Consider the following 24050-nt stretch of genomic DNA (forward strand, 5'->3'; position numbering starts at 1 on the left):
ACCGTGTCACTTAGCGACTGAGTTACTGGTCCAATTGTGGTTAAGTGAGACCACCTGTATGTGCTTTATTCAGGGCTCCTTCCCTTCTTAAATCAGCCACTCCTATGACCAACGGTGGACTTTCTGAATCAGCTTTGGATCGGAACAGAAGCAGACTGAAGAGGCAACATTGCCTAAATGCATCTCATCTCATTTATTCTGATCATAGATTGTTAGGGCTCAGCCTTTCTTTTTAATTTGTAACTGTATTAATGTATAATAATTTCACTGGTTTCCAGAACCATATGGCATCAATGACAGTGTGAGACTGTTCATCAGTCAAGAAAAAGACGGAATTTTTAACGAATGAATAAATAAAATTAGGGAGATTTAGAACCTGCCCTTCTGAAATTCAGGCAAAGAGCTTACCTGAAGCTACTGGGATGTGGCAGCCAGCAGACTTGAGTGCCTTAACCGCATCAGCTACTCTAGCTGGATAGACGCAAACAGCTGCTGTTGTAATACCTGGAAAGAAACCATCATCAGGGCTCTGTTATCTACATGTGGCTCGTGTCTGCAAACCCAGTTCACTCTAATGGAGCCTTCCCTCATTTTGCACTCTGAACAGATGGACATCAACCACTCAAACCCCCAGCCACACAGGGATTGTGAGAGTCCATGCCCAACCAATCAGGAGGGCATCAGCTTGGGAAGGATGCCCCAGCGTTTAATTTGCCTTTCAGAAGAAAGCCTTAAAAGTCTTCTTCCAACTGTTGAAAAGGCAACAAGTTAAACATTACTTGGAATAGCTAGAGAATTTTAAAGTTCTTTACTGCTGAAATGGCCAAGCAGGTAAGTCATGCCTGGACTATTATAGTGGCTTGTTGGCAGGCCTTCCTGACGCTGCTCTACACACCTGGGTCCACATGCAAAATAGTACAGTCTGCATGGTCCTGGACCTTCATCCTACTTCTTCCTACCACCGATCCCTATATAGGCTGGGTCTTTGAGAGCATTACCAGTTCGAACTGGTGCTGACCTTCCAGGCCGTGCATACACAAATGCCCAATTAGTTGAATCATCTGATCGAAACTCATGTTCCTGTCTGCTCAGTTCAACTGGGTAACTGAGGTCACCTAGTTTTCCTGCACACCAGAATGGCCACCTTCTTACTGGTCCTAATTTTAGAAGTCCCATCTTGCTTCTTCTGTTTGGAACTGATTCCCCCTCAAACTACTGTTGCAGTCTGATCTCATAAGGTTTAGAAGGCCCCCTTAAAACACTTTTTTCAGATATTTCATGAAACTGCAAGAACCACTGTTTTCAGTTATAGTGCCCAATTCTGGTTTAAATTATATAGGGTGGAGTTAGATTATGTTTGCAAAAACTGACAGTTTTATATCTGCATATATATTTGTTAATATGATGTTCCATTTTTTTATTGCTATTTGCTTGCACTGCTCTTATGTACAGGTACATATCAAATCACATTATGACTCCTACGGTTTTGTTCCTAATATTACATTAAAATCTCGATTCTCCAGACCTTTATTCACCAGTTATGGAGAGGCATTCATTTAGGTTTCTTGACTCGAATACCACCACCAAACACCACCATCATCATCATCATCATCACTTCACCACCTTTATTTAATGTGATATTACACTTTTTCTCCAGAGCTCAACAAAAAAGCTATGGGCACCTGTTTCACTGTTTAAGATGCAAGTCAACAATTGGAATATTAACTCACATGACCAAGCTTGTCCTATCATGGCCATGATTTAAGCTAAAATCCAGAGGATAATTCCTATGACTTTAGTCCAACAGGGGCATAAGAACGATGCACATTTCTACTTGGCGATATCCCTAATATTTGAGATTTATCAGGACATCAAGAACTGTCAATTTTTCACGCATGGGGAATGGCTCGAAGAGCGATTGTACAACACTGGTAGGATTGATCCACTCTAAGTCTATGCAAGGCAGCTCTGATGTGCCTTAATGTGATTTGCATTATTGAGAAGAGAGAACACAATCTACCTTGATCAAGTGCTTTGCTTATTCTCACAGCCTCCAGTAAGCCTCATCTAGCATTGAAAGTGTTGGAGGAAGCTATGGAAAAAAGCAAAATGAAACAATTCTCCTGCAATTCAGTCTTTTTGAAGAGGACTTTTGACCCATTTTGGTCAATTATTCTGGTGCTGTTGAATTCACAATATATTTTTCCAGGTTTTTTCCTTTTTTCTTCCACTTTAATATTATATATCACATTGCTAACACAGCTGTATCTACTCAAATTGCTCCTCTCGGTTAGTTTGATGAAGGACAATAAAGTTAAAAATTACCAGCAGACCGTACCCAGATACAACCAAATTTTCATAATCACAAAGTACCTTTATCATGCATATTCATGGCTTGTAACAAATCCTCTCTGATGGGATGTTTGGCTTTGTAGCACAATCTGCAAACGTTGGAAGGGGTATCATCTCCAGAAAGGGTGGTTAGGTCTATGCAGGTAACGGCCCTCAAAAGCCAAGCTGCCTTTATTTTAAAAACACACACACCAAAGTTATCAGAAAATGCCCTTATAACTGAGCTACATGGTTGGTAAAAAAACCTGTAACTTGGAATATTGGTTAGAGCAACTGTAGTTAACGGCCACTAGATGGCAGCAAAGAGTTAGAATTTTCCATGTCTTTTTGCTGCCATCTTCTGGTTAAGAAGCTTTCTCGCAGCCCAGATAAACCACAGAAAACCACCATTGGTTACATGGTGGTCTCCCTTCCTTTTATCCCCACAACACCACAACTGTGAGTTGAACTGATTCAAAGTCACCTAATGAGTTTCCATGGCTAAGGGTGAACTCAAACATGAATCACCCCACTCCTAGCCCAACAGCAACCTCCAGTCTTCTATGTTTTTCCTTCTTCTAATCCATGTGCTTTTGATTTTAAACAAACCACAAATTAAATAGTAACTACTGGTTTGGCATAAACAATAGTCAAATTACTAAATGAGATATGTGTAAGCCAGCATCATTTGGTTCCTTGTATTAGAACGACCCATTACTGAAAGCTGAAAAGAGATTTCAACTTATTCCCCTACTCCTCACCTTTATCAAAGTATGAATTGTTTTTCTTTTTTGTTTTAAGGCAGTTTTTTATTGTAGAAAAGGGATTTAGTTGAATCCCTATGTTATCTATCAGAAATAGAGGAAGAGAAAGAATATACAATTAGCTGCTAGGAAGAGGGTTCTAAAGGTAGTCCTCGCTTAACAACCATTCATTTAGTGATGGCTTTGACTACGACAGTGCTGGGAAAAAAACTTATAACTGGTCCTCACACTTATGACCGTTGCAGCGTCCCTGCGGTCACATGATCACAGCTTTGGTGCTTGGCAACCGGTCCACAGTTATGACCGTCGCAGCATCCTGTGGTCACCTGATCACCATTTTCGACCTTCCCAGCTGGCTTCTGGCAAGCAAAATCAATGGAGAACCACGTGATTCGCTTAACGACATGATTTGCTTAACACCAGCGGTGATTTGCTTAACGGCCACCGCAAAAGGTCGTAAAATCGGGTCGGATTTGCTTAATGACCACTTTGCTTAGCAACCGAAATTCCGGTCCCAAGTGCAGTCACTAATTGAGGACTACCTGTAGTCTCCTTGTTGGTAAAATGAGTTGTAAAGACAAATGCAGAAAAAAATAGTTCCAAGAATCAGTCTGAACTGAAGAGGCAACAGGATGAATAGCTTTTCACAAATAAATTGGAAGGTTGTTTTCATCAATGGGGTCATGCCCTGAAAGCCTAACCAGGTAGTCCATGGAAAACCTGATCTTTGTTCACAGCATTTGGAAGCAAGACCTCTCCGCCTTGTTCAACAAGAAGCATGTCTTAAAACATTTGCATTTTAGCTGTTCTTGGTGGCCTTCCAAGTCTGAAGCTGGGTTGGATAAACAGATCATCTTTGCCCATTGTCACTGTTGAGTTTTGATGACAAACGGAGCAAACTTCGTGAACAGAACACAGCGCTAAGATTCACGGAAGACGAATGTCTCTTTTGGAAACCCAACAGTAGGTCACTCAAGAAGGGACTTCTCACCTGCCAATCCTTTTTCATGGCCCGCTGGGTCTGAATTTGCCCTGCCCGCTTCAGAACAGCTGGCTGATTCACCCGAACTCGTGCAAGCCATGTGAGATCTAGGGGAAAAAACACCCATTTACTCCCATTGCTATTTACATTCCAAATCACAGTTGGAGAGAACAGAAACTGAAGGGGAGATGGGGAGGAGCACATTCCTAGACACTGGTTCAGCCTTCCATAACCTGCTGCCCATTGATTGTTTAGGCCTTCCTCTTTCATAATACCCAACCACCACAGCCTGTGGAATTTATCCTGTGTTAGAGGTCACCAGATAGGGGAAAGCTAAAAGAGATGGTAAAAATGAATCTCAGATTCTTTGTTTTATAACACCTCCACCATCACTCCATCGCAAACTATCAAATAAAAGCTCGGCCCTTTGTAAGATAAGGTCTAGCACTCAAGGTCTAGGCACATACAGCACAATTAGTGGATTGATGAAGCTGGAGTTCTGCAAAGGCCATCTGGACCGTCCAGATGTGTAATCAAACCATGGCCTCTAGAATAGGAATCATGTGAACACAACAGCTAGCCCTAGTCAACAAGCAACTGGATTTGCTTTGGACCAACAGCAGCTCCTGAGTGGTCTTGAAGGGCAGCTCCAAGAAATGTATAGCATTAATAACAGCAATAATTTATTAAGTTTACATGCTGCCTTGACTCCCAGCAGCTCTGGGTGGCTGTAAGAGACACATCTGGAGATACTAAATGGGAGACGCTGCTTTATCTCAATCAACTTTCCTTGCTATATCTGAATATAGATTCAGATATAGGGGGAGATGGGCGGTGATAAAAATTTGAAAAATAAATAAAATAAAATAAAATATAGCCTGGGTTGTTTAATTTGGAAGCTGCAGGTAAGTTGCTACCAAAAATGAACTCTCAGATTAGCTATTTTTTACTTAAAAGCAACTGAGATAGAATATATAAATCTTAAATAAAATCGTGAATGTGTGTGTGTGTGCGTGTGTGTATATATAAATATTTGTGTCTGTGTACATATATATAATATACACAAGTGTGCATGTGTGTGGAGAGAAAGATGCCATATGTTTCTGTGTGCATGTATGTTATATATACGTGTGTGTCTCTGTCTATATATTTATATATCTATAAATAATAGGTGTGTGTGATACCAACCTTTCTGGGAATGAATCATTCCTGAGAATTCCTCCCCAGGACCATTCCAGTCCAACTGTCCTGTGAGTGATCTAGCCATTGTCTAGAAATTAATCCTCCAAACTGGAAACCGCTGGTGGTATTCCAGATATGGTATTCCAGGCCAGGAATGGAGCACTACAAATTACTTTTGTGGCTGAGGATTAACTTTTGGAAAACCACTGGACCATTTCCAGAATGGCTAGATCAACATGGCCAGAAATAAGAATGGAACTTCTGGTGCTCTCCAGACTGTTCCATTCCAGTAGGGTAGTCTTGCAACTCCCCGTTGAATAAAGTATACTAAGAAGCTTTCTTTATCTTTATTTTCAAGACTGACTCTGGGAATATGCAATCAACAATTGGCATGATGAGAGCCAGTTTGGTCTACTGGTTAAAAGCACTGGGCTAGAAACCAGGAGATCATGAGTTCTAGTCCTAACTTAGTTGTGAAACCAGCTGGGAGTCTTTGGACCAGTCACTCTCTCTCAACCCTAGGAAGGAGGCAATGGCAAACCACTTCCATAAATGCTGCCAAGGAAACTGCAGTCTCCAGGAGTAAGACTGACTTGCAGGCACACCCAGACATGAAATTAACATGATCACATCTGACTTAGATAGTTTGGTTATTTATATCTATTATTGCATGTGTATCCTACCTTTTAAGAGGGCACATTGTAATTCTATGTGGGAATGACCTTTGGAGACGGGGGGAAGAGACGCTGCCTAGGGAATGGTCAGATAAAAGAGGGCATAGCCTGCAGCTGCATAACAGGAAGAGAAAGGAACTCAGAAAGGAACCTCCCTAACTTCTCAGGCTGTAAAGGAGATGGTGGGAGATGTGTACTTTCAGACTTGCAAGATTCTATTAATGTAGCCTTACAATAAAGTAGAATTAGTTCATCTGGTCGTGTTTCCTGTCTGGTCTACCTGGGAAGGCTGACATCAATCTTGCAAGTCTGAAACTACAAATCTCCCGCTGTCTCTTTCACAGCCTAAAAAGTTTGGAGGGTTCCTTTCTGAGTTCCCTTTTTTGCCCATTATGCATCTGCAGGCTATGCCCCCTCTTATCTGATAATTTCTTAGGTAGCATCTCTTCATCCCGTCTCCCAAGGTCATTCCCACATACCATTACATATATACAGAGGTCTCCCCTTATTTTGTCAGCATGGCAACAGTCCTGTAAGATGGGCTGAGAGATTGACAGCTCCAAAGTCAGATAGTGGCCTCTGCAGACAAGCGGTACTTTGAATCTGTCAAGCATCCCAAAGAGTGGTTCAGATGGTGGACAAGGAATGAGGAGACCCAGATGCTACTCCATTGACAGTCCCAGAAGCTTCCTGGGTGACTTTAGGTCAGCCTCTCTCTCTCAGTCCAACTTACTTCACAAGGTTGCTATTTGGGGGGGGAAATGGTGGTACAAGTACCATATATGCCATCATGAGCTCCTGGAAGAAAGACACAGTCTATATTTAACAAACAAATAAACATTACACTGGCTCTAAAAAGGAAAACTGGATTGCATGGCTGGAGAGGAATATGTCTGAATCATCTTGAATGTCTGCTGAAAGACAAAGACGTTTCAATTCATTAAACTTGGGAGTGCTAATACTACCATTTTTAATGTGTCATCTGTTCCATCTAAATATTCATGGGGCTTCAGGGATCAAAGTAATTAAAGTAGTTAAACTACAGCTAATTAGCCAACTTTCTTTAATCCCCCCTCTGGGGGGGTGGGGTGGAAAACTGTTTTATTTCCTCTAAAGATATGTCAAAAAGCCTTGCCTTCAAAACTGTGTTCAGTCGTTTTTCGGGAAATGCAGTCTTACTGGATCCCAGGACGCTCAACCTATTCTGCCTAGGGTCCGATGCATATTTGGCACGAGGCCAAACCATGCTAGAAGAGGGCTTTGCAAGGCTTTGGACTTCTAAAAGTGTTTCAGAGGGCTAGAAAGTATAAACTTAGCACCTTTCCGCAAACTCTTAAAACAAAACACCATTGCCCAGGATTGCACAGCTGTCCTCTGCAGCTGCCCCGAGATGCTGGAAAAGATGCGGCTGTCTGAAGGGTGCTACATCCGTGTTCTTCGAAGCAGCATTTTTTGGATATCAAATCCAAGGCACTAATAAGACATTTATTTTCTTAACCAGCCTAAAACAGTGTTTCACCCAGGAATGTTCCCAAGAAATCTCTCCCCCAAATTATTAAGGAGAAAATGCCAACATTTCATCTACCTTGAAAAAAAACACAGCCGCAAGAAAAGGAAACATCCCTTTTTCACCTTTGAAATATCTTGGCTGCCAATGTTTGCTAACAGCTAGGATTATTTTTCCTTTCAGATAACCCTCCAATTTTATAACACTGGGTTATCTCTGATTTTCAGTTTTATCAGCTGATATGAGACTTCTCAAGTATGATTTAGCATCCTTCAGTTGCATCGGACTGCAATCACCCGGATAATATTCGAAATGTCTCTGAAAACCTGCTATTCTACCAAATGGTTGGGAGGCCCTGCAGGTTTCTGAGCTGTTTGGATTTTTTTTTTTTCTGGACATACAAAATTGTTTTCTATGTTATTCTTTCCTCCATTTTAAAGTGTAAGCCTCCCAGAATCACCTGAACTTGGGGGGGGGGGGGGGCTCCAAATAAATAAAAACCAATATTACCATGGCGACTAAAAGTGTTCATCTTGGATTTTCATGAAATAAAACTTAAGGATTGACCTAAGAGCTCTGCAGAAACTGATTTTAGTACCCCAAGCCACAATGCCCCTGGTCAGCCATCCCACAAAGAAAGACATTCCTATGTTTAGAGAAATTCGTTTAAGTCACATTTCTGGCACTGGTGAAAAGGACATTTAATTTCTGTAAATTTTTACTCTACTGTCTGAAGGAACCCAAAATGGAGAGATCACTCAGGATATTTTTTGACCCAGACATTTTTTGGGTTTGCAGAAATAAAATTCTGTGGCTATGCTTGCATGGTTTACAACTAGGTGGTTTATTCAGTTTATTCAACTAACACAATTGCCCAGGTTCACAAAACACACTGAACCATAAATGAGCAATAGGGGGCAAATTCCTACAACATGTTCAGCTCAGAAACGGTTGCCTGGTTGGTGGGTCACCGTGTTGTATAGACACAGCATTTGGGGGCATCCAAGATGTTATCTTGGATAAAAAATATTCTTCTAAAAATATAGATATTCGTTTATATTCTGTTATGAAAAAAAACCTCATGCATAAAATTCAGCCTAGGGCTTTCAGGGATTATAAAGGAGTACAGGTAGTCCTTGTTTAGCGACTGTCTCATTTAGTGACTGCTTGCAATTATGTCGGTGATGAAAAAGTAACTTTACAACCAGTCCTCGCATATACAACCTTTGCAGGTCTGTAAAGCAAAGGAAAGTTGAAATAAGATCATTAAGCACAGTTGTGGTTTCACTTAGCGACTGCTTTGCCTAATGACTGAGTTGCCAGTCTCAACTGGGGTTGCTAAATGAGGACTACCTATAGTGCAGGAGACAAGACCATTCATTGACTGGGTCCCTGCACAGCAGAATTCCATGTCAACCTGATTTTGTTGCAAGATCCCATTTGTACTACAGAAGGCAAAAACAAATAAGGGCGATCACCACATAGGTCCATATGGCTCCTGATGCTGCTGTCTTTTAGGAAGGCCTTAAAAACATGCCTCTTCTGGCAGATGCTTGACCCAGGATGAACTGTGAATCCACCCATGTGTTAAAAGTTTTTCTCTCCCCCCCCCCACTATTGTTTCAGTTTTATGTTTTTAACACTCTTGTAAGCCCCCTTGGATCACTGGCCCTTAGAAAATCAGTGTTTTTCAAACTCGGCAACTTGAAGAGGTGTGGACTTCAACTCCCAGAATTCCCCAGCCAGCCGTGCTGGCTGGGGAATTCTGGGAGTTGAAGTCCACACCTCTTCAAGTTGCCGAGTTTGAAAAACACTGCTGTAAGTCAAGTAAATGAATGAACAAACTTCCCAGGCTTACACCCTCGTTCTGTTTTCTTCTGCAGAATGTGAGCCATGCACAACATTTGTAGCACCTTCCTTCCCTTACTAAATCAGCCCGGATTCAGATCCCTACCACCCAACGGGTCCTTTCCACTCTTCCCGGGTGGGAGGGCACTGCAAGTCTCTTGATATGGGCACTAACGAGGAAAACCAAAGCAGGAACGGGGTGGGGAGAGGGCGGCTATTGCGCGCGGCGCAGCAAAAGGAACCGCTCCCCTCTTCGCCCCAACAACCGGCGGGCGCTCATTGCCTAACCTTTCAAAGGACAGGATCTCTCCCTTCTCGGGAATGCCAAACTCAGCAAAATGGCTCCGTGGGAGAAGCGCCGCCCGAAGAAAGATGGTCAGGGCCGTGCATTTCAGACGTTAAAAGGCCCGGCTTCGGGGTGTACAGCTCGCGTCGCGCTGAACCAGCAGAAGCGGACGGGTGCGAGCGACCCTCTGGCGCATCTGGAGCCACGTTCAAACCACCCCATCCTTTTCCCCAGCCCACCCCTGCTCCGTCCGCCACTCGTCCAGGCGCGCCTGCAGCTTGCACGAGGTCCGCCGCTGCCGCCCGCCTTACCTAACTCGGTGCCCCGGTTGCGAGCAGCCATGCTCGGCGGAGAAGCGACAGTCAATGCTCTTCCAGGGCAACGCGCTTTCAGCATTTCCTGGTTACGCCCTTTCTCCCTTTCCCCCGATTTTCTTCCTCCTCCTCCTCCTCCTCCCTCCTCCCGCTGTCTCCCCACCAGGAGGGCCCCGGGGCAGAGAGCCGCGAACGGGATTCGCGCCCCTTTGGAAGATCTTTACGCGCCTCTTTGGGCGATCGCTCGCAAGCGGGCCCGCGGCGGTGCGGCGGAGGGTGAAAACAAAGCGGACCCCCGCGCCCGGAGGCGAACAAGAAAAGCAAAGCAGAGGCGGACGGTTTGGTTCGACGAGTTTTTAAAAAATGCCGGAGTGGCCCTGCCCGTGCATGCTTAACACGAACGCTATTCATTGCCCGGAGAAGAGAAAGGAAGGGCTGCAAGTATAAAACGGCCCGCGGTCGTGATTTATGCACGCGCGCGGTTTTTTGTTTCGTAAATTGCAATTGCCCCTAGGAGTAGCGATTGAGTTTGCTTGATTTTAGGACCAGCAGGCTATCTTCGTTAGCGATTTATAGGATCGTCCAGCAACTGCTGGACCGATTTTGATATATCAGCGTTGCAGACTGGACAACGCTAAAAACGGCCTCCTGGTGTAAGGTAATCCAAGGGTCAAGATGCAGCCCTTCTTCATCTCCACAATCTTGGAGCTTAATGGCTAAATGCAGGCTGTTTTCTCTCTCTCTCTCTCTCTCTCTCTCTCAACCCAGCCAACAAGGTAAGCGTATTGCAGCGGTGATGAAATGGGAGAGACCCCCCAAATCCATCACCTTGCCTTCTCAGAGAAAAGGTAGGATAGGAATGCTGCATTTGGAATCTGGCAGAAAAGTTGAGAGAGAGCAATTCAAAATGTCTTGGGTTTGACAAAGTGGCCTCTGGCTTGCAGAAGCTTAAGGCTGGGGCCAGAGGCCTGTCGTTTTCCTCCTGCAGAAGTGTTGAGAACTGCAGATTTTCAGTTGTTTTTATAGCGGTGCCAGTAGAATTGGATGTTGTTCTTGGGGTCAAAGGTTTTCTTCTCACAGTAAATATAATTGCTTTGGAAAGCCTTCGGTTCCCTTGGGTTTCATAATAAAAGGTCCTGACCTTCATTGGAGTAGGGTTCCACCCCATGACCAATTATAATTGCTTGGAATCCACCTACCTTTACCATCCTGAGCTTTTCAAATACTTTCTTGGCTTAAATGCGGCAGAGACAATTGTGTGAAGAAAGCCACCAGGTGAGTGGCAGATCTCATGAGGCACAACCGATCACAGGATGCCTTAAGCTTGCAATATCACCCCCTACCTTTGCAAAATAGTTTGAATTGCAAGCAAGGGTTGATACCACTCCATGACCCTACCAGCTAAGAACAAAAGATTGGCCATTTTGGAATGGCGTACAGGTAGGCATCGACTTATGATCACAATTGGGAGTGGAACTTCCATTGCTAAGTGAGGCAGTCATTAAGTGAATCACACCCAATTTTACAAATTTTGCCAGTCATTAAGCAAAGCACCAGCTAAGTGATCATGTGGACATTAAGTAAATCCAACCCCATTGATTTTGCTTGTCAGAAGTCAGCTGGGAAGGTCACAAATGGCGATCACGTGACCCCAGGATTCTGCAACCATCATACATACATGCCGGTTGCCAAGCACCTGAATTTTGGTCACATGACTACAGGGATGCTGCAACAGTCCTAAGTGTGAGGACCGGCTGTAAGTCACTTTTCCAGCGCCGCTGTAACTTTAAATGGTCATAAGTTGATGATTGTGAAATAAATGGTGCAGATGAACATACAATTTATTTTATAGCTTCCAAGATAAAGCACTAAAACATTAACCATGCTGTAGTGACCACGTCTACAAACACTTGTAACTATATAAATGCAATATATTTCAGAATGTGGTAAATTTGAAGGATATGTCTTTGTCTAGAAATGTTATCTACAAGAGCTACCCTTGAATGTTTCTATAGGAAGGAAGCAAACATAGAATGGAAAATCCTTTCCTTATGGGAACATGAGCACCCTGTGCTTTTCTACTATATAGCTAATTACATCAGGTAACCATTTACATGTCCTCGCATAGAGGTGGAGGGTCCAAGCCAAAAAGCCTGCGGGAAACAAATGCAAAAAGATGGAGCACTCAAGAAATGGGGAAAAAAATTACCGCATCTATAAGCAACCAAGAAAGCTGGCATTCTTTAAATCAGCTGATTCAAAGCATGCAGCTCAAATTTTGTTTTAGTTCTGGAAGAGTTACCACTGCTTTAAGACCTTCCTACTAGAAAAAAAGCATCTACGAAAAACCAGTTTTGGAAGCTAGGCTACCATTATTCTTCCTGTCTTACTTGCTTTCGATCTTGTAATCCATTGTCATAACGCAGTGAAAATGTAACTATTTGTCCTGAATACGTGATCCAATATAACTGTAGGTTCAGACAGCATGTTTTCATCTTTTTCACATCCTTTTCCACTAAGGCATCCGCTAACAATGGGGTGTATCCTATTTAACAGATTCATCGTAACTGCATTAATATTTCAGCTCTTTTACTACCTCCAACAATTCAGGATGTCACAGAGCTAATCTTAATTTCGAGCTGCCCTTGTACAACAGAACGCTCCGTTAGGAATCTTCCTCAACATACCTGCCAGATTGGACTACATTTCCCCGATCTCCAGCCAGCATGACTGATGTGTGTGAGTGTATAAGTTTACTGTAACGCAAAAGACATCTGAAGAGCACGATAGGCAAGGCTGTTCTAAAGCAATGGGTTTATATTCCTTTTATGTTGAGCACAAAGTATTCTGAACACATGTCACCATCATAAACGGCAGTGGCTGATCTTTATATTTATTCCCCAGTTAATGCAGGTGACTCTTTAAACCACAACTTTATTCCTATACAGCATATGAATAATTTGATGTATACATGAAGTTCAATTTTTGAAAACATTTTAAAAAATTATATAGAAATACTTAGCTGATCCCATCTAAAAGAAATCCAGATGGAATACAATGGCTAAGTATCTACATTTTTTACATGGTGTAAATTCAGAAATTATATGAACAATTTCAACCAGAGGCAATTAATACATGGATCCTCCACAGGTTACTTTTAGAGGCTTTTGAATATAAAGATTTACTGGAGAAAAACAAATACAAGCTTCAAGCAGCAGGGCATTCAGCCACCTATTGTGCAAAAACCACCCCCAAATCTTAGTTCCCTTTCTTCCAGGAAAGCCTCAAGTTGTTCAGTACTGTTCAGAAACAGATGAATTACCTGGTATACTTTATAACATTTCCTAGGAGTGCTATTGTAGAAGCATGTTATGTAGATGATTGGAAACAGAAGCAGTATACAATAAAAGTGGGGGAGAAACCTCAAAAGCACAAATATTTTATTTAACCAAATGACCCCCCGTCTTTTGTCCCTTTTCCCACTTTCAGAGAGCATACTCTACCAGATGCCATTACATTTCTCTTCAATAATAAACACTACAATCAATTAATCAACACTGGAGAAACAGGACTGCGGGTTCCTGGTTATGTTCAGACTTACAATAGGCAGTGATGCTAGAAGACAGCCAAACCGTTACTTTTTGTCTCAGTCACTACTCCTCTTTCTTGACAACCTGTTCCAATGCATTCTCATCAATTTCTGTCCCATATTTGCCTTCGGTACAGTTTGCACCCCAGGAGGCTGCTGCATATGACTTTTTTTTTCTTTTTTCTTTTTTTGGATTGAGTCTCAACGAGTTCATGTGTTGTCGTTAACGGCTGTGACACTCAAGCCTTGACTTCAGGAGTTGTGCTATAGATGGAGTCTGAATTTTCAGAGCCCAGGTCTTCTGCCAAGTTGAGGACAAGGAAAAAGAAGAAATCCCGTTAACTTTTAACAGGTTAATTTAAAAATACGTATCTTCAATACTATGCCCGTATTACACCGTAACTCAGTTTGTATCCCACTCTACAGATCTTGCCTATGCTGTTGGAAGTAGCATCCGGTCACAGCTGCCCCTTTGTGCCAGTAAACTAGCAGGAATGTTTCCTATGGCGGCCTTTCAATTAACACAAGCCGGCTCCAGCCTAAGAACAAGAAACATTGTCTTCCAGATGATCCCTCACATTTTGAAATTTTTGCAACAGTTCCAAAGTTAAAACATAGGTAGATGTTGCTATTTTAATATAAAAAGGATAGAGAATAATCTCAGCATTTTCACAGTTTACTGTAGCCTTTCTCAACCTTCTGACCCTGGAGGAACCCCTGAAATATTTTTCAGGTCTCGGGGAACTCCTGCACATTCAGGCTCAAATCTGGGCCAAAAGTTACAAAATAATTATATTTGTTTTATTTGTAGGCCTGTATATATGCATTAACAGTGTTCTTAAACTAAATAATGAAACTTGCCTCTTTAATGTGAAGTTGCCTGAATTTGAAATATTTTTTTTAATAAATTGTGATCTCGCAGGGAACCCCTAGTGACCTCTCACGGAATCCTAGGGTGCCACGGAACCCTGGTTGAGAAACCCTGTTTAGTGTGACTTATATGGGATCTCCTATGTCCCTTCCATTCTCACTTGCTACATTATCCTACATACCTACAGGCCCACCTCTAAATGATTGTGGTTAGATTCTACCATTAAATCATTACCTAATTCTTCCTCTGCAGTTCCTGGAAGGTTGACTTTTGCCTTAGCCAGATCTCCACCTTCTTCTTCTGGAGAAAGAGAATTAGAAAGCACAAAATCATACTTTCATGTTGTTAAACCTGCCACTTTTGTAAACTTCTACAAAATGAATAGCATTCTGCCGTGCACTAAACATTTTCCACTGCTGTTTTATGTGTTTTTCCTCCTGATAAAATGGCCTGGTTTAAGGTAGGGCAATCTCTCTTACATAGGTACATAGTATAAGCCAGCTACAAATACATTTACTGGCCTTAGAAAAACAAAACTTTTCAGTTTCAGGGGGCCACGGCAGTCAGCAGGAGAGAGCTCTACCTCCTTCTGAATAGCCTTCAGTCCATCCCCACCCCAGATGCCAGAAGGAAAACGTCCACCTAGCCTTTTCTCTGGGATGATTTTGGATGTTTCTTTCATACAGGGCATCACTGCTGTGTGAGTCCCCCACGGGCTAGATGAAGTGGTACAATCCAGGATTGATTGATTGATTGATTAATTGATTGAATTTCTCTGCCACCCATTTAATGACAAGTTTTAATCAAAACACGCTGCCCAACATTTTACTGATATGCAATCTGATCAGATGTCAGTGAGTTACCAAGCAGCAAAGCCAAAAGAAATGCTTCAGTATAATTTTGTAATAATTATCTCAGAAATCAGAGAACAAATAAGTTAGTATACACTTTGGTCCCAGTAGAAAAGACACTTCTTACCAGGAATCACACATTTCCAGAGACCATATGTTTTCCCTACTGTTGTCTGCCACAGCCTTAGCGTTCCATCCTCTGAGCCACTAGCATACAACTCTCCATCTGGACTAAATCTGACACAGTGAATGGGCCCAAAGTGCCCCTTGTAAGATTCTGCAAGGAAATTGTAACACATTGATAATGCAAGGAAAGCACTGATACAAACAGATTCAGCTCAAGCTTTCAAGAAAACAACAAAGAGAACTTCCTCTGAGGTGGAACTTCAAGGAAAGAATTCTGCTCTCTCTTGTGGAGCTACACTAATGAGGCCTCAAATCTTAGACGCTCCACCTACTGCGTGTAACAAAGGGAACCTCTGATGCCAGGGATGTGGACCTGCCACCAGATGAGATTTTTTTGAGAGATTGTAGCAACCAGAGGATCTGCGTGGATAAGACTTTTATTGTTAGAAATGAAGACAAAACCACATCAGCTCACACTCGGCATTATGTCTGCCCCTGTTCAGAGACGTTACCTTAAACACACTAGAGAAACTACCAGAAGGTCACTGCAGGGGTGAGGAACTCAAGATCCAATACGAATGACTCCCTGATCTAAACAGTCAGTAGTGTAGTGCAGTGTTTCTCAACCTTGGCAACTTGAAGTCATGTGGGACTTCAACTCCCAGAATTCCCCAGCCAGCCATGCTGGGTTGAGAAACACTGGTGTAGTGGGTTAAGGTGTTGGACTAGGAGCAGGAAGACGCAGGTTGTAGTTTACTCTCAGCCACCAAAGCTTCCTGGAGAACTCTGGGCCAATCATTCTCACTCAGCCCAACCTACCTCACAGGGTTGTTGCTATAGGAAAAAGCAGGAGGATGGAGCAGTATATATGCCATCTTGAACTTCTGTACAAAAAGTGGGATGTCAATCTAATGAGTAAGTTATCTGTGACCTCTATGCCCAGGTGGGTCATAGAATCACAGGGCCAAGGATTAAGAATTAAAGAATAGTAAATATTCTCTGGCATGGAAGTAGTGCAAGGAAACCTGCAATTTTCCCAGCTACACTACAAAGCAAATTTTGGCAAAAGTTGTAGGAAGTAAAAATGAACAACTTGCCATATTAGAGCTACTAATAGTTTCTGTTTTACCTGCTGTGAATGACATGGACCAGTTACACCTATTCTCACAACCTTTAAACTTTTGCATAATCAGGACCTAGCTTTACCAGCAGCCTTCAAATACTGAACACTTTTCAGCCTTTTTAGGTGCCATTTTCTATTTTTATTTGCTCCGTCTATTAATATTCCTTTTCCTGCAGTCCTGCTCAAAACTTCCATATCTAATGGCAGGCATTCTGAATTTCCTTACCTTTCCCGCCATACAGAACATACAGGTTTTTGCCCGTTTAATTGCACACGGTTCTTGCGACAAGTAGCACTGAAGAAATGATGTGGGTTATTGGCTAGCTATGAGGAAAGAGGAACTGGTGAGGGCTTTTACTCTTGTCTCTCTCTTCTGCATCTCATCCATAGAAAGACTTGCATACACAGTACTCTGCTAACTGCAATTGTGCCTATGTTGTAAACATATAAAAGTCTGCAATATGTGAGGTGCAAAAGTGACTTGAACACAATCACACACACACACACACACAGAGATCATTATCTGTTTAAAGCCAAAATTCAGAGTCCAGTGGAGTGAAATGTAACAAAGTACAGTACCACCTTGATAATAATGGATTAGGATGTTACCATTGATCACTAATTCCCTCAAAACTTTCAAGTTTAAACTTCTACAATTAGCAGTTAATTTGGTTTTATTTTTTAACAGACAGGAAACTGATCCAAACATGCTCTGAAGATAATTTAAAAATATCACATACCTAGCTCTTCACCGGTATTATAATCATACTTATAAAGTTTAAAATCTTCACCACCTGCAACTAGACATTCTTTCTCTGGATGAAGGGATGCAGAATTGATTGTTGCAGGGGCTTCAAAGGATTTAATCTGCTCCAGACTACGGAGAGAAAATAAAAGCTCTTAAGATTGTTTTTTTAAATCCTATATTCAAGAAAACATTAAAACATGCCAAAGAAGAAAACACTATAATGAGGGGTTTTTATTTAAATTAAATTCACCTATTTGAAATTTGAGATGCTTTGTTAACAAAAAGGCATCCAGAAATTGGAAATGCCTGTTAACAAAAGGGCCCATGTTTGGAAGATTATAATTCTATTTGTGCAATATATTTAGCAAAATAAAAATAGGGTGCGCTTGAAAGTAAACAATGAAACTTCTGTAGCCAAAAAGAAAGCATTATGAAGCAGTCATTAAAAACGTTACAGATTACATTTATCATTTACAATCAGATACAGGATTTTCCCTTAGATGCAGACAGACACACCTGCGTGCACACACACGTGCGCACGCACACACACACAGCAGCAAAATGTCTGGGGGTGGTGGCGGTGGTGATAGCAGAGTTCCTTTTACACTGTAACCTAGACAATGGAAGTTGAGTGCTGCTATTACACAGACCAGGAAACAACTACTGCAGTTCCAGCTGTGTTTAAAACAGACTTTTTTTTTAGCAAATAAAATTAAGTTTGAATACATATACTAATGTAAGTATAGAAATGATTTAGAATGGTGGCACGATATGCACACTCCTTAGGCCAGTGTTTCTCAACCTCGGAAACTGTGAGATGTGTGGACTTCAACTCCCAGAATTCCCCAGCCAGCCAAGCACTGCCTTAGGCTATTCTACACCTGACGGGTTTGTCTGTTTGGTCTGATTAATGAAACACAAATGTTAAAAAAAAACATACGTTTCCGCACTGTGAAAGGCAATGATCCGGCCATAGGTGATCACTATTAACTCCCCTTCGGGCACGTATTCCATGCTACTCACGGACATGGCAACGTTGATTGCTTTCACTTCTGTCAATGTATTCCTGTCCCAGAGTCTGAAGCGGAGAGATAAAAGTAAAATTTGTTTAGCTCATAATCGCAATCTGGTAAGTCAGAACTCCGAACACTCCTGGATAAAATGCTCTTCAGTACCGTCTCAACATGCTTACAGTTCAGTTCAAGCGTATCACCAAGTGCTTTTCTTTTTTTAAATTGTCACTGCTGTTCAGCAAAAAAGATAAATGTTTTATATAAATTCCAGTTATGCATTCACCCACTTTGAGAGTGAGTGAATGCAGAATCTACCAAATGTGAAAAAAGGGGGAGAAAATGTGACATATTTGGTCTATGAAAGCATACTTACAGAAAGTAATTCTGATATCTGATAGATAATGGAAGAGCAGCCAAAAAAAGCATATTAAGTATGTTTCTTACTATCAATTCAACAAAATATTTTTCATTTACTGGACACCCCAATGAATACTTAAGATTGGCTATCAAGCTGACTATTCTGAAAGTGTAAATAGAGAGTAACTCATATGATACAAGATGGTTCCACTACTACGCCATGTTTGTAAGGTCAGTATGGTTTAGATATGTCGACAGGCTCCTAAAGTATAGAACATATTTCTGTGACTTCAACAGTGATGTACCTGTAATAAATTTGTGATCACATTTTAAAGCTCTAATACTCTGCATATAAGCCCCATCATAACATGCAAAGTACAATGAGCCAAAGACATGTACTGGTTTTGTTGCATTAACCAGTGTTCCTCAATCTCAGGGCCTTTAAGACGTGTGGACTCCAACCCCCTGAATTCCCCAGCCTCTATGGCTGGTTGGGGAATTCTCGGAGTTCAAGTCCACACATCTTAAAGGCCCTGAGATTGAGGAACACTGCAATAGAACAGGAACAGCTTTTCTCCCAACTGGTAAAACAACATGGTAAGATTTGCTTTTTAAAATTAAATTGGTGAAATAAAATTTGGGAGCAAACTGAGAAAGGAAAATGAAAAGAATGGAGTTCAGCTGTTATGCAGAAAATAAATTCCAGCTTGAACGTGTGCTTGGGAGCACCCTGTTTCTTAAAATTAAATACTGTATGTAACTCTCTTCTCACCTCCCAGACACCCTTTTGCACTTGGCTCCAACTGAGGGATGCTGGAACCCAAGCAAAAATGAAATTGATCCTGAATCACAGTGGTGAAAGATACTGACTCACATGGTAAAGCCGAATGGTTGGAAAGCTATGCGTACGTGCCAAAATTCAAAACATGGTTTTATAGTGAAGACGAGAATCAGATAACTCCTCCATCCATTTCTGGTACAGCTCTGGAGGAAGAGGTACTTACCTGACTGTTTTGTCATCTGCTGAAAGGATCTGTGTATCATCGCTGCTCCACAGAGCCTTTTTAATACCAGACGTGTGACCGCTGACCACCTGAGGTTCTAAAAAGTAGAGGAAATATTTTGTATTTAAAAAGAAAACCTATTTCCTTAAATTTCACTATGGTCATATTCCCAACTTGATTTGTGGCTAATAAGTAAAATTATGAAAGTAATTATTGTATATTAGAGCGTACAATGCATGTTTGGATATTTCAGGATATTCCCATGCCATATAATGAAAGATACAATAAAAACAGGTCCAGAATATATCACTTTTTCCTTGCTCCTAAAAGAGGCGACTTCATGTGGCTAACTTCAGTTGTCAACTTTGGGCTTAAAAGGTCCTCCTTAGATGACTATATGTATTATTGCTTACTTCAAAAAGTGATAAGCCAGTTCTGCTATGTTCAATCCCTCCCTTGCCTATTCCAGAGTGGGGCCATGGACTCCTATCCCAAGATCCTACTCTAATGATACCACAATAAAAAAAGACAATCCAATTTATTTACAACATTAACAAAACTATCTGTTCAAAGGGTTTTTTTGCAATAAACTTCCGGCTCGTATTCTGCCCCTTCCTGTATTTTGGTTCAGAGAACAGAAGACTCTGCATGCATTTTGTCTGAATCTGTGGTGTTTCTTAATCACAAGTTTTCTTATTTATTTGATTTACATGCTACCCCACTCCCAAGAACTCTGGCCAGTTACAAATAAAAATATTGAAACAAGACGAAAAAAAAGCCAGTCAGCTTAGTGAGCCTTTAAATTAGCATAGAAATATTTAAAGTCTGGTAATCCATTTTACGGATCCATAGGAACCACAAAACTCACCTGCCTCTGGCTTGCTTAAATCATAGATACGTAACAATTTATCTTGTCCACCTGTCAACAAGTAATTGCTGTCCTAGAAGAGAAAATTAGCATTGTCACTTACTATCGCTGCCCAGAGTCATGCTCGAGTGAGATGGGTGGTGATGAAATTTGAAATATAAATAAATACAGAAGGCTCAATAGCCCTATACTATATTAATTATATTTAGAACCTTTTAAAATCTTACTAGTTATAAAAACCAGTAGAATCAGTGATAGGCTGGCTATCTTCAGAAAAGCAAAGTCAGATTCAAAATCCTGAAAAATCAAGACAGACTAAAAGATTTTGTCCTTTTTTTTTTTTTACCTGAGTAAAGTCCACAGATTTGACAATGTGCTTGTGAGCCAAGGTGATGAGTTCGTCTCCTGAAACGCCATCCCACACTTTGCTGAAACAAAAGAAGACTCAGCTATTGACCTATTTTCAGCAAACTCCAGGTGCAGATTTTATAGACACAAAATATTAGCTTTCTTGATATCGTTTGACTTCTAAAGTTGCTGCAAACATTTCAGTATTTGACAACGCTCACTTACGCAGTGAAATCTGCAGCGGCTGTAGCTGCTTTAGTGGCATCCTTATTCAAAGTGGCTCCCCAGACTGCTCCTTTGTGACCAAGAAATGTTCCAATCCAGTCCCCTGTGTCACCCTGCCGAAGCATAGGTTTACCATCTAGCAGGGGGGGGAAAGGGCAAGAATTTCAATTACACAATGTATTTGTTTATAGATATTTGTAAATTCAGAAAGAGGCTACAGGGCATAGTAGAAACTCCCACATACAAGAACAAGGAATTCTAATATGTTTTGACAAAGTCTTATGCAAGCTGCCTTGGGTCATTTTTCAGTTATGATCCAAGAACTTCAGCATACTGCAGCTTGCAGTATGCGCACGCACACAACCATTCTTCATGGATAGACAAACAGAACTCAGTCAGGGATTGACAATCTGCATTCGACCTCCAGTTCAACAGCTGATTATGCTAAGCATTCCTAACCTGGAAAAATAATGCCTTATTCTTTAATTATACGATACGCTCTTCAAAAACGAAAGGGCGAATACATTTTCGGTAAAAATGTGGATGTATATTATGCGCCATCAAGTTGGTGTCAACTCTTAGCAACCACAGAGAGATTTTCTCCAGGACACTCTGTCCCCAACTTGGTTCTTCAGGTCTTCCAGTGGTGCACCCATTGCTACTGTAGATAATTAAATCTATCCACTTTGCTGCTGGACATCCTCTTTTTTTCTTTTCTTTCACCTTTCCCTGCAATGTAGACTTCTCACACTATAAAATTTTGAAAGATCGAACTCTCCTAATAACTCCTTCCTGGGATTGCAAAGTTCCATTAAAAGCACAACCCATCTTACGAAGGGGTAGAGACATAAAACTTTCTGCTCTAATTCTACCTATTGCAGCTACCTATTTACTACAACGAGTTGTTCTAGGAAGAACCATCCATTAAATAACTAAGTTCTTCTGCAACCTCTTCACATACATTCAGTATTTATTTAGAATTAAATCTCACTGAGTTAAATGGGAAATATCTCCAAATATGCACAAATTATGGAATGCAGGGAATCCCTGCCCATATGGATTTATATGGATTTTCTACTCTGCTTTATATTTTAATCTAGATTTATGGAGCCAGGAAATTTACATTGTTCAGAATCAGTTCTGACTGGAACTGTGGATATTTATGAATACTGTCTCTTGATTTTTTTATGGTAAGAAATAAAGTTTTTAAAATGAAAATTATTTGCCATAGGAATGTATGTACATGCTATTATTTTATACATGCCAGCAAATGCTACTGATTTTTCTTTTAGTCTGCCTGCTAGGACCATTAATTTTATTTTTCTTTATAGCAGCCCAAATAACCAGCATAAATATCTAAGAACAATATTGTAAAAACTATACCCTAACCACCCAGAGTTCCCCGAGGGGAGGAGATGGGCAGGAATAAATTTAATAAATAAATAAACTTTGTATTTTCTGTATTTCTTCTATTCTGTATTTTTTCTATATATTTCTACATAACACATTTCAGAGATTCCTTTAAATAAGTTAAATACTGAAGATAAAAACCCAATTACTTCTTTAGCCACATATAATTGGCAGGTTGATTTCTCTTTCTCCAACAACAAATTTATACATAATAGCAAATTTAGGCAGTGAAATATTGGTGGTATAAACTACCACACAATATAGTTTTGAAACCTAAGTAGTTTTAAGTTCCTTGGGATTAAGGAGCTGGCTTCTCCGATACTCCCCCTCTCCTCCGTGTTAAACACAATTTTTCCTCCCAGGAACTGACCCATTCAAACCCTGCTTAGCTTCCACAGCGATGCTCCTGCATCACATATATCTTCACAACACAACCATGACATGCGAACAGAAAAATAACACGAATGTGTAGCTGGCAATCATTATATACTGAGCACTTACCTTCTATTCACCATCTAAAACCAATAAATGACTAACAAAGAGTATTAGCATCCTCATTACAAAATTATATTTTCACATAGGGTTCAACAGTTGATAGTTACACAGCATTTTACAGAGAAGCCTGACATGGCCTTATTTCAAGAGGGAATAACTTAGAAACAGACATAGCAGAGTATTAGTGAAGGAAAGGAGATGGAATAATGAAAAGGAAATAGTGACACCTTTCAGCGTAGCTAAGGTGCCTCCAGCCAGCACCCTCCATACCTTCTAAACCTCTCAACCTTTTTTCTTTTGGCCCATGACCCCCTTCTGAGCCTCATTTACCTCTGTGACTCCCCCCCCCCGCGCATTCGCTGTTAGCTGGAAAAAAGGGTGCTTCACCCTCCGCGCTGGTTATTAACCTAACCTGTACCCCATACAGACTGTGGCCCACGCTGAGGACCCCTGTTCTAAGCCACTGATCCCCAGAGCACGGCCCTGATCCTGGAAAGGCAGCCCAAGAGGCCTGGAGGGGCCCGCTAAGAAGGGCTGGGGCGCGGTTGCCGGGAGGCGGCCTCGGGCGAAGGGCGAGCTGCTAAGGCCGGACCCACCGGGCTCACCCTTGCAGGCGCTGATGAGGAAGTAGCCGTAGGGGGTGATGCCGCTGAAGGCCAGGTCCACCACGGGCCGCGTGTGGCCGGAGCACGTCAGCGGGGTCTGCCGCATCGCCATGGTGGCAGTCGGGGTTGAGCAGCGAGCCGCGGGGGAAGCCACGAACGGGGGAGCGCGGGAGGGTCGGCTCGGCCGGGAAGGCGCCGCTCGCCCAGGGCCACGCGAACGGCCTGGCTCCTGGCGATGGGACAGACGGCACCGGCGACCGGAAGCGAGGTGGGCGAGGAAAGAAAGGTCGCTGCCGGAAGCTTACTCATCAGGAGAGCTCTTTCCGCCTCGACTCTATGGTCCAGGAGGCACTTCCGGTTTGGGATGCCGGCGGGTTGGTGTCGTCACAGGGCACGCTACCATAGAGTCTTCAGGAGTGTTCGAGGTCGTTTTTAACTCCTCGCATCGCCTCTTTGTTAGGGATCCTTTTCCACCTAGGACGTGGGAGTATGAGGGCAACTGTTGTCCTATCCTTTCTAAATAGGCCCA

The 24050-nt window shown here is 41.8% G+C and overlaps 2 protein-coding genes across 3 annotated transcripts in view; both read right to left on the reverse strand.

Annotated features, from left to right (window-relative positions):
- The window catches only part of DERA (deoxyribose-phosphate aldolase), a 49353-nt gene extending 39358 nt beyond the window's left edge, over positions 1 to 9995 (reverse strand). For both annotated transcript variants that reach the window (XM_063308191.1, XM_063308192.1), the window contains exons 1-4: positions 9886 to 9995; positions 4087 to 4184; positions 2374 to 2521; positions 409 to 504 (exon numbers count right to left, since the gene is read on the reverse strand). In XM_063308191.1, the coding sequence (XP_063164261.1) occupies positions 409 to 504; positions 2374 to 2521; positions 4087 to 4184; positions 9886 to 9970 (427 nt within the window). In that variant the 5' untranslated portion in view covers positions 9971 to 9995. The remainder of the gene's footprint in view (positions 1 to 408; positions 505 to 2373; positions 2522 to 4086; positions 4185 to 9885) is intronic.
- A 2807-nt stretch (positions 9996 to 12802) lies between these two features.
- Positions 12803 to 23804, reverse strand: STRAP (serine/threonine kinase receptor associated protein). Its single transcript, XM_063307965.1, has 10 exons — positions 23522 to 23804; positions 21012 to 21147; positions 20785 to 20866; positions 20439 to 20511; positions 19571 to 19667; positions 18137 to 18274; positions 17189 to 17325; positions 15327 to 15476; positions 14583 to 14648; positions 12803 to 13778 (listed from the first exon to the last, which is right to left on the reverse strand). The coding sequence occupies exons 1-10, from the start codon at positions 23631 to 23633 to the stop codon at positions 13717 to 13719; spliced, it is 1053 nt and encodes a 350-aa protein (XP_063164035.1). The 5' UTR covers positions 23634 to 23804; the 3' UTR covers positions 12803 to 13716.
- Between the last annotated feature and the right edge of the window lie 246 nt (positions 23805 to 24050).

The sequence above is a fragment of the Candoia aspera genome, chromosome 7 (assembly GCF_035149785.1).
Source record: "Candoia aspera isolate rCanAsp1 chromosome 7, rCanAsp1.hap2, whole genome shotgun sequence".
Lineage (NCBI taxonomy): Eukaryota > Metazoa > Chordata > Lepidosauria > Squamata > Boidae > Candoia > Candoia aspera.